Here is a 10,597-nt window from a genome sequence, read left to right as displayed (position 1 = left end):
ATGTGTTAGGGATGTTTCCATTGCATAAATCAAGTCTGAATCTTTTTTATGGGCCACACCCATCAGCATTACTCGGCTTTGTGCTCAGAAATCACTCCTAGCCGGCTCGGGGGTCATATAGGATGCCAGGGATCAAACCCAGGTTCCATCAAGGGTCAGTCGCATGCAAGACAAACACCCTACCACTGTGCTATCACTCCGCCCCTGAAGTTGGAATATTTCTAACTAGTTCTCATTAGTTTTATAAATTTCATTGTAAGGATTACCTGTAATATTTTCTGTTTTCTCCTTTGATTCTCAACATTTAAAATTAAACTTAAGAGATCATTCCAAGGGGGCCGGGCGGTGGCGCTGGAGGTAAGGTGCCTGCCTTGCCTGCGCTAGCCTAGGACGGACCGCGGTTCGATCCCCCGGCGTCCCATATGGTCCCCCAAGAAGCCAGGAGCAACTTCTGAGCGCATAGCCAGGAGTAACCCCTGAGCGTCACAGGGTGTGGCCCAAAAACCAAAAAAAAAAAAAAAAAAGAGATCATTCCAAGCATTACCTATGTGTATCCCTGGATTGCTGGGTATAGTCCTCGAGACACCTGAGCCAGTGTATGCTGCTGTATCAGTATGTATGCATGCTGTATCAGTAGCATGATCTAGTAGAGCTTTGTAGGACAGAGTATCTCTGTCCGGATAAGGTAGCTCCTAGTCACTCTTGAGATGTGGCTATTTTAATAAAGAACCAAGTTTTAATGTTTTTCATTTCTATGGGGCCACAGTGTTGGGAAAGTAACACATGAACTGGCAGGGATCAAAGCCAGGACCTACAATCACACTGAAGCTTTACATGTGCAGTTGAATCACGTCTTTAGCCCTTGAATTTTAGTTTTTGAAGCTCCTATGATTACCAATTACCGTATTGGGAGGCAAGTTAATAATTACACAGATGTTTATTTATTCTTATAGAAATGTAGCATATAAAAATTATCCCTAATTGCACATACTATGTTTTCCTATGGAAGAAAAAGACAATAAAGCATTATAAATTTATCTGTACAACTTGTAATTTTCTTGAAAAAGGACTTAAGAAAATAAGAGTTAGAGCCATTACTAACAGTTGTAACAAATCAGAAGACAACAACAACAAAAAGGTAGGTATTTGTAACAAAATGAAACCCCATGATTCATCTGAACTCGGACATCTTCATTTTTGAGACTTAACAAGAGTCACTTAAAGCACTGAATTTAACACTTTGCCAGTAGTCACATGGAAGGCTTGAATTTTGTGGATCTGTGTAGTGTTTATCAGTTTATGCACCACATCTTAAAAATATCTATGTATGTAAGGTAATTATTACAACACATGTAATAATTTATTGATCTTACATTAATGACTCAACTCGTACAAATATGGATTACATGTATCAACATACCTCTTCATGATTATAAAACCACTCTGAAATTTGATCCTAAAAATTAAAGAAATACCATTGGTAATACTTTGTCAAATTGCTACATGTTAACAGTTCTTACCTGAATTCTTCATGTTGCCCTCACCCTCTCGACTTATCTTACATAAGTTCCATTGGTTGTGTGCTCAGATAAACATATATATGAGCAGTACTTACACTCACTGCCTGATCCTGCACAGTACATGGTATCATGAATGAATGCCTGAAAAGAGTCATTCAAACTGTGACAACAGATAAGGCCTAAGTCTGGGTTTAATATCCTGGGCCATTTTGAAACAGTAGCTAGTGTCTAGAGCTCTAAGCCAATTCTGGGCCTTTAGTCATGTCTTATTTTCCCAATAGAAATTTCTCAAAGAGGAATACAAATCCTACAATATAGCCAACGCCTATTTTGTTTTAATCTGGACTGTGAGTCAAGAAGCCAGGGATTCATTTCTCTTATGTGTGGGTAAGCAATCCTTATGCCCCCTATCTCTTGGGAAACTACTGCTATAGTTAGCTTATGGCAATCTGTGGAAATGTTGATTCAACAGGAAATGGGAATGCTCTTTGTAAATTAAACTATGAACACTGAAGGGCTGGAGCAATACAATAGCACAGTGGTAGTGAGTTTGCCTTCCATGTGGGTGACCTGGGTTCAATCTCAAGTTTGATTCCTGCTATCCCATATGGTCCCCCGAGCCTGCCAGGAGCAATTTCTGAGTGCAGAGTCATGAGTGACACTGGGTGTGGCCCCCAACACCCCCCCCCCCCAAATCTTTGAATACTGAAACTTGTGCTTGTTTTTAAGGCATTTTTAATTTTTGTGTTGTTTTGGGCTACATCTGGCAATGCTCAGAGGTTACTCCTGGCTCTGCACTCAAGAGATCACTCCTGATAACATTTGCGAACTATATAATGTTCGCAAACTGTATGGATGTTGGGAATAGAACCTGGCTTGCCAGGCTAGTGCCTTACCCGCTTTACTATCTCTCCAGTTCCAAAGTTAAGAGATGTTTAAAAAAAAAACTTAATTTGATCTATTTTGTGTCTAGTAATCACCTCAAAGTACCTAGCAGTAACCCGATCATTGCTCTATCTTTACTGGAGGCACATAATAGCAGAAATCAGCCTGTCTATGCAGCTACTTTCAACATAGACTTTACCACATGAATCAGTTCATGAAACTCTGTGTTCTGAAAGTGACCACGGTCAGTGAATTTGTGCAGTTTTGCTTCCAGCTTATCTGCCACTTCTTGCTGTTCCTTCCAGGGAAGGAAAGGATCATCAGTAGAGCCAAATTGCACGATTCGAGGGCAATTAGCTTTGATCTTCTCCCACTGCCAGGGACGATTAAAGTACCCTTTGGGAAAGAAAATACAGATTATACCTCCTGTTGTCATTCTAGACAAAGAATCCAAGCCAAACTGTTGGTTGGATGTACTTCTTTAGTTTTCCCACCTGTAAAGTTTAAATAAAACTAGGCCTCCTGAGTATTATGGATTAGATGTGCTCTACCTAATTATATCAGTTCATGGGGGTAGATAGATACTTCTCTTTTTAAAATTTAACCTGTCTGAAAGAATACCATTTCATAGCCTAAAAAGCAGCTGGGGATTCTGTGTTCCAACTTACCACTTGCACGCTCGTTTGCATCCCCCAAGTCTGAGGTATATGCAGACACTAGCACGATAGCATATACCTGATGTGTTTCTGCATATCTGAAGAGAGAAATAAATGGCAACTTATATGTAACATTTGATCTTGTCATCAAAAATTTACTTGACTACATGAGTTTCTACTCATTTTTCCTGGTACTCAAGCCTCCTCTTGAGTACCTTTTAGGATGCACATAAAAAGGGGAATCAGCTTCTATCCCATGCAAATGAGTTATTTCTCTTTTGCATCTATCAACATTACTTGGTATACCTGTAGACTAGCATATCTGATAGACAGGGTTGGGACTGAGGCTCAGGAATCTTATTTTAAGGTATCACAACTCTCCTGACCCAGGTGAGTAAGGTGAGCAGTCTAGATGCGAGAGTATTGGCTCAAAGGGCTGGGGTATGTACATGCTCTGCATGTGAGAGACCTGGAGGTAATTCTTGATACGCTATGGTTACTGGGCATGTCAATTACAGATATTTATATTTTGGTTTTGGGCCACATCTGGTGGTGCTCAGAGCTTATTCTTGGCTCTCTACTCCTAATGGTACTTAGGGGGCCACATAGAGTGTCGAGGATTGAATCTGGGTCTGATGAGTGCAAGATAAGCACCCTATCCACTGTACCATCATTCCAGCCCTCTACCATGTTTTAAATAACAGAATCCAGGAATACACCTCTTGAGGGTGGGATGGGAGGTTGTGCCACAGCTGGCTGTGCTCAGGGCTTACTCATAGTTCTATGCCCAGATATCATTCCTGGTTGTGTGCTGGAAACCACAGTGGTGCAGGGGATGGAACCTGGGTTGTACAAAGCAATCACCTTACCCACTATATATTTCTCTGGCCCAGAAATGCACTTCCCTTACCGTTTAGCTACCAAAGACAGATTTAAGAGTTACTGATCTATATGGCTATGGTACTTAATAGTATGCACTCAGCTGTTTGGACACAGTCTCTCAGCAAAGAAGGGAAATGGTAATAATTTTGGGCAGCCTTTATACCAGGAAAAGGTTTTGGTTGGGGACCAGAGTGGTAATACAAACAAGTATGGTGCTGCCTAGCCTGCAGCAAACCCAGCTTTGTTCCTCAATACTCCATAAAGCCCCTAGAGTCTCGCCAGGAGTGATCTGAGCACAGCCAAGAGCAATCCCGGGTATGGTCCCAAAACAAAGCAAATCAAAGTTTTGGTTAGTGCTTTCTTTTAGGACCTATAGTCCCACCCCAGCCTTTTATTTTGAAATATTTCAAACAGAATTGTCAGAATGATCACCTATATTTACCAATTTTTGTCACACTTCACCCATAAATATTGTGTAAGTATCCCCTAAGAATAATGCCTTTCTCTAATATAACCATAGTACTAATAAATTTAGTATTGATAAAGTAATTAACGGTTATTTTCTGGAGCTGGAGGACAGGTAGGACATTTGCCTTGCACAAGACCAACCTGGGTTCCATCCCCATACGGTCCCCCAAGCCTGCCAGGGGTGATTTCTGAGCGCAGAGCCAGGAGTAACCTCTGAGTGCTGCCGAATGTAAACCCCCTTCCCAATAAAAAATATTTTCTGTTCCCCCAACTCTACCCAAAGTATTTCTTGTAATTACCTTTTACTTCTGGATCCAAAGACCATCCATTGCATTTTTCCTTACACTTGAGTTACTTTTAATTTCTTTACCTTAAACTACCTGAACTTTTAAGAGTTTAAATTAGCTGTCTTAGCTATTATCCCATAAGAATTTGTATTTTTTCTTCTGATTAAACTGAAATTTAACATTTGGGGGCAAGTATACTACATAGACAGTATCATGTATATGTCTCTGCCTGGAAAATGTGATGCAAGTGGCTTGAGTTATGAAATTAAATGTGATTACCTAACACATTAACATTGGCACTACATTAAACGTCCATCAAATCATGTTCAATATGAGCTACCAGTGGTAGGTACCAGTATTAACATGTCAACATATTCAGGTGATATCCACTGGATCCTAGCACTGTGAATAAAATCCAGACAAGCTCTATCTGAGCCACATTCCTTGATACCAGAAAGGATAGCTTTATGAGCCTGAGAAAAATTAAGTATAAGGTGATCGCTCCATTTTTCGGAATGTAAGGTGATCTAAGATTGAGAATCTCTGGAAGTGGGGCTGGAGAGATAGCACAGTGGTAGGGCGTTTGCCTTACATGTGACCAACCCGGGAGGGACCCGGTTCAATTCCCAGCACCCATATGGTCCCTCAGCCTGCCAGAGGCGATTTCTGAGTGCAGAGCCAGGAGTAACCGTGAGTGCTGCTGGGTGTGGCCCAAAAAATAATCAATCAATCAATAAAGTTAAAAAAATCTCTGGAAGCTTGTAAAAACTAGATCTATACTATAATTCTATAGCCCCACAGGGAAAGAATTATTTTAGTAGCTTGAACTAACATGTCTGAAAAGTGATGGAATTTGGTAAGATTTCCCAACATATAATTTAGGTGATATCTTAAAGGCTAAGAGTCTACAAAAATTAAAAACTATAATCCTTTTGTCATCCAGCCTAGAAAATATGGAAGAAACCCAACACTAAATAGGCTTACTCACCCAACTAAGTCCCTGCCCCCATAAATCTTAATAGTGCAAAAGTAGAGAAAGAAACATAGTAACGGATATCCTTGAATCTCAAGGAAGAAGGGAGGCCTCCACCCTCTAGCAAATATTTACTGAGCACCTACCATATGCCAGACACTCCTCCAGGCCCTGGTTTCACTATCAAAATCAACAAAGCCCTCCCTCAAGGACCTTACATTCTAGGGCCTGGAGACAGGATATAAATCACTAGTCCGGTGGTACAAAGTACTACAGAGGGGAGACAATTAGAGGGTAAGAGCTACTGAGAGGAGCTTTAAGTTCACAGGGGGTGATGAAGAAAGACCTTACTAAAAGGAGACTTCTGAGCACAGGTTGGAGTAAAGTCATACACGTGAGAAGATGAAGTGTCCCAGGTCAAGTAATGACAAGGCCTAAGGTAGGTCCATGCTTGGCATGTTTAAAGAACTGCAGTGCCGTCTGAAAACCTGATGGGGAGGGGGATAGGGTCAGAGGGGAGATTAGAGAAGAGGAAATAGATATCCAAGCTGACAAGGCCTTGATGGCTGAGGAATTCTTCCAGTGTGATGAGATGCCAGAAAGGCATTGAAATCACAAGTCTTAAAAAGGATTAACATGGCCCAGGGGAAATGCAAAACTATTTTTTAATCTACTAACCAAACCAGGAAGGAATTAGAACAGATGAGGTTACCATTTGTGAATCACCAGTATTTCTTTCTGTAGACAAGTTTTTAAGATGCACATGTGGTATTTCCCAAACAATAATGGCTGGAGCCCACTTCGTGGACCATTTAAGAATCGCACCTCATGGCTGCAATGGCCCCAGAACTGTGGCCTATGATGATGGTCTTTTCATCGCAGTGAAGTTCTGTCTCCATGAAGGGCAACCAGATGCTCTCTCGAGCTGTAACTAAGGAACAAGGGGAAGAATTCCTCATTTGGAGGTAGATGATCTTGATGTCATAGGGTCCTACTTTCTTTTTTTTTATCTTATATAATTTTTATTTTGATCATATTGGCTTGCATATCTTTCACAGTAGTATTTTAAGTACATATTAACTTTGAATCAGGGGAATTCCCATCACCAAATTTGCCCTCCCTCCACCGCCCTTCCCATCCTGCATCCCCTATCCCCCACCCTCAGTCCTCCCACCCCCCCCCCCCGGGCTGCTAGAATAAGTGGTCCCCTCTGTGTCTAGCTTACTACTTAGTGATCATATATCTGGTTGGTCCTAGTACCCACCTTTATTTCCCCCTCTGTTTGAGAGGCGGAACTAAATAGTTCAAGTTATGTGGTTTTGTTTGAAGAAAGAAACAGCAATAAAGTGGGGTAAAAATCAAATAAGCCGAAAATGGGTGTAGTCCTTAGAGGCTCTCAACCTCAGTTTGAGAAAGGACAGGAAGAAAGAAATTGAAATACCACAACAATACAAAAAGAAATATAGAATAAAATATCCAGTGAGCACTACAGCACTAAAGGCAAGCACCACTTAATGGTCTCGGTCCTGAAATAAAACCATGCCAGAGCAGAAAAAGAAAAAGAAATATAAAATAACATAAAATAAGATTGGAACATCAATATCAACACCAAAACAAAGAAGTCAAGAAAGATAAAAATAAAAAATAAATGGATAGATAAGTAGATAAAAAAAAAACTTTTGTGCTCCCTCGTTTTTTGTTTCGTTTTGTTTTTTCCTGCATAAGCATAGTAAAAATTGGGGGCATTAGAGAGGGAATTCCATAGGATCCTACTTTCTACCAGCCCCCTACAGTCAGAAATTTATAACTTTTAAACAATATGGGGACTGTTGGTTTGGTTTGTTAATTTGGGAGGCCAATCTTAACTTCTGGCTCTAAGCTCAGCTGATCGTTAATTCAGGGATCAGCTGCATGCAAGGCAAGTACCCTACTCACTGTACTACTACTCCCCAGCCCCTGAAGTTTTCTTTTAATAGTTTTTTTTGGTAGACTCAAATCCAGAGGTTGAATAAATAAGGTTCTTTATTTTTCTTTAAATTATGTTCCTGAAAATAGAAACATTTTCGTTCCAAAAAGAAAACACAGAGGACATAAGAAAACATAGCTCTGAAGCTTTTATGTAAACTTTCAAGTTAAAAATGGCAATGGTCAGAGAGACAGGACAGAAGGTAGAGGGCACTTGCCTTGAACGAGGCTGACCTAGGTTTGTTATTCAGCACCACATATGCCAGGAGTGAGCCCTGAGTGCAGAACCAGTAATAAACCCTGAGCACAGTATATGTGGCACCAAAACAAAAAAGTAAGAATCCTTTTGAAGCTTTTGAAGCTTTCACCTTCAAATTAACATACATGGAATTTTTTCTTTACCAAAAAGGAAATGCCTAAAAAGGATGATATTATTATATATAAGACGTGAGACTGGAGTGATAGTACAACAGGTAGGGCATTTGCCTTGCAGATGGCCAACCCAGATTCAATCCCTGGCATCCCATATGGTCTCCGGAGCATTAGGAGTAATTCCTAAACTCAGAGTAACCCCTGATCTTAGCTAGGTATGGACATCCCCCAAAATGCATAGATTTACTCTGAACAAAAGTAAAAATGTTAATTATTGTTACATTCTATATATTTTAATATTGGGATTTCATATAGATGCTATAAAGGTCTATCACTCCCTCAAATAAAACACTCTTACGTTTTGCATGAAAACACTTTCTGACTTTTGGAAAGGACAATTGTGTTGGTTGAAAATTAACCAATTTCAGGTGCTCTGCTTGATCCTTCCTAGAGTTTCGTTTGTTTAGGAGACACACCCTACAATGCCCAGATTGGCTCTGCAATCAGGATTTGCTCCTGGAGGAACCATATGGGGTGCTGGAGAATAAACCCAGGTTGGCTGTGTGCAAAACAAGCACCTTTCCCACAGTCTCTCCAGCCCCATACTTTCTAGAATTTTTTAATGTTTTTTGGTTTACACCTCCTCCTCAAACTTCAAATTATTGGCCACCACTCCACTCTTACAAGTTTCTTCTGGCTTCTCTACTATAATATTTCCTTTCTCAGTCAAGAATGAGATTTAAAAAAATAAAAATAAAGATGCTATATGAAAACAAGCTTAAAACTTACTTGGATCAGGCATGTTTTTAGCCAAACACTGGAAACCAGATATCTATGACATGAGAGGGAGGGAAAAAGCTATAATAAAGAGCTTGTTTATAACATTATTTGCTAAATGAAATAATTCACTGAATATAATCTTTATATTTAAATAAATTATGAAATCAAATTAGGTTATGTTCTATAGGATTACACATGAATAAGCAATCTCTCCTCAGAAACTCCCCATTTACTCTACCTCTGAAATAGTCCAGGGGTCCTCAACCTTTTTAAACAGGGGGCCCTCAGACCCCTGTCCCTCAGACCGTTGGAGGGTCAAACTACAGTAAAAACAAAAACTATGAACAAATTCCTATGCACACTGCACATATCTTATTTTGAAGTTTAAAAAAAATGAATAAATACAGTATTTTCCCCACACCAAATGCAATATTTTAAATGAAAAACAAGTAAAGTTAAATCAACAAACATACCAATATTTCAACGGGAAATATGGGCCTGCTTTTGCTGGGTTTGAGGACTCCTGCCCAAACAGAGGGGTCTAGACACAGAGAAGAGGATGGGAGACGGATAGTGTGGCCTCTTGGGCCAGATAAATGTCCTTAGCAGGTCGCATGTGGTCCACGGGCCATAGTTAGAGGACCCCTGATAGACAGAGGCTATTATTTGCATCTATTGTCATAATAAGCATTTAGGATACTAGAGATCTATATAGGTAGGCTGCAACCAAGGCAATAGCCCTACCCTCTGTACTATAGCTCTAACCCCAAAAACCAATTGGGCCACACCCGGTGACGCTCAGGGGTTACTCCTGGTTTTACACTCAGAAATCACTCCTGGCTTGGGGGACCATATGAGACGCCGGGGTATCGAACCGAAGTCCATCCTGGGCAACCGTGTGCAAGGCAAACGCCCAACCGTTGTGCTATTGCTCCAGCTCCAAAAACTAATTTTTAAAGGGGAAGAAAATGACAATAATTTCAGGGAAAGAAATGGCCTGGGAAACATGAGACTTTGGTATTATTGACAATGTCCTGGGTTTTAGTTTATGAAAGTTTTTCGGGTATTTGTTACATTACACTTCATAACCGACACACAGTACATCCTTTTGTAATATTAACACATATTGAAACTTTCAAAACGCTGAAGCAGAGAAGACAGATGTCAACTTATCTGGGAAGTCCCAACACCGAGACTGCAGCAGGGGAGGCGCGGGACGGGGAGGAGCTCGGAGTCTGCAGTTCTGAAAGGGGGAACCTTACAACCCCAACTGAGCCAACAAAAGCTCCCAATGTCAACAACCCAAATGTCAACCCCAGTAGGTGTAGTCTGCAAGACGGAGCACCAAGAAGTGGGGATGAACACACACAGAGCTCTGCGGCTGGGGTTGGGTGCGGCCAAACCTCCCAACTTGCACACTGGACTGGCTGTCCCAGGGCAGCAAGCCGCCTCTTACCTGCTCCAGCTCCCTTTTCACCCAGCCGTACCAGCCATGGGAGGCCACATCGCCGCCTCCATTTCCGGGGACAATTACTGCCTTGGTAGGAGAAGCCATAGTATAAAGAGGCCGGGGTCCTCCAGTAGCCGGTCCAGCACTGCTCATCCGCCGGGGAGCTGCACCGTGGCATTCTGGGAATTGTAGTTGCAGAGCTCCACTCAGGATACTTCCTCCTCCTTTTCCTTCCTTCCTTCCTTCCTTCCTTCCTTCCTTCCTTCCTTCCTTCCTTCCTTCCTTCTTCCTTCCTTCCTCCCTCCCTCCCTCCCTCCCTCCCTCCCTCCCTCCCTCCCTCCTTCCTTCCTTCCTTCCTT

General features: G+C 41.4%; 2 protein-coding genes across 3 annotated transcripts in view; both read right to left on the bottom strand.

The window, feature by feature from the left end:
• The window catches only part of SNX5 (sorting nexin 5), a 1,173,556-nt gene that overhangs the window by 433,752 nt on the left and 729,207 nt on the right, over window positions 1–10,597 (bottom strand). The window lies entirely within an intron of this gene.
• On the bottom strand, window positions 1,803–10,378 carry RBBP9 (RB binding protein 9, serine hydrolase). Its single transcript, XM_049774366.1, has 5 exons — window positions 10,245–10,378; window positions 8,798–8,840; window positions 6,497–6,602; window positions 3,074–3,159; window positions 1,803–2,801 (listed from the first exon to the last, which is right to left on the bottom strand). Exons 1-5 carry the CDS (start codon window positions 10,341–10,343, stop codon window positions 2,575–2,577), a joined length of 561 nt encoding a protein of 186 aa, XP_049630323.1. The 5' UTR covers window positions 10,344–10,378; the 3' UTR covers window positions 1,803–2,574.

Source organism: Suncus etruscus, chromosome 6, assembly GCF_024139225.1.
Source record: "Suncus etruscus isolate mSunEtr1 chromosome 6, mSunEtr1.pri.cur, whole genome shotgun sequence".
Lineage (NCBI taxonomy): Eukaryota > Metazoa > Chordata > Mammalia > Eulipotyphla > Soricidae > Suncus > Suncus etruscus.
This window is presented reverse-complemented; position numbering and strand designations above follow the sequence as displayed.

What these genes read in the sequence shown, in the direction of transcription:
- RBBP9 (XM_049774366.1), bottom strand. Translation starts at nt 10,343, where the DNA reads ATGGCTTCTCCTACCAAGGCAGTAATTGTCCCCGGAAATGGAGGCGGC. An exon ending in TAAAAACATGCCTGATCCAA is followed by an intron (nt 6,603 to 8,797) that starts GTAAGTTTTAAG and finishes CTTGTTCCTTAG; the next exon opens with TTACAGCTCGAGAGAGCATC. An exon ending in GGGGCCATTGCAGCCATGAG is followed by an intron (nt 3,160 to 6,496) that starts GTGCGATTCTTA and finishes TTCTCTCTTCAG; the next exon opens with ATATGCAGAAACACATCAGG.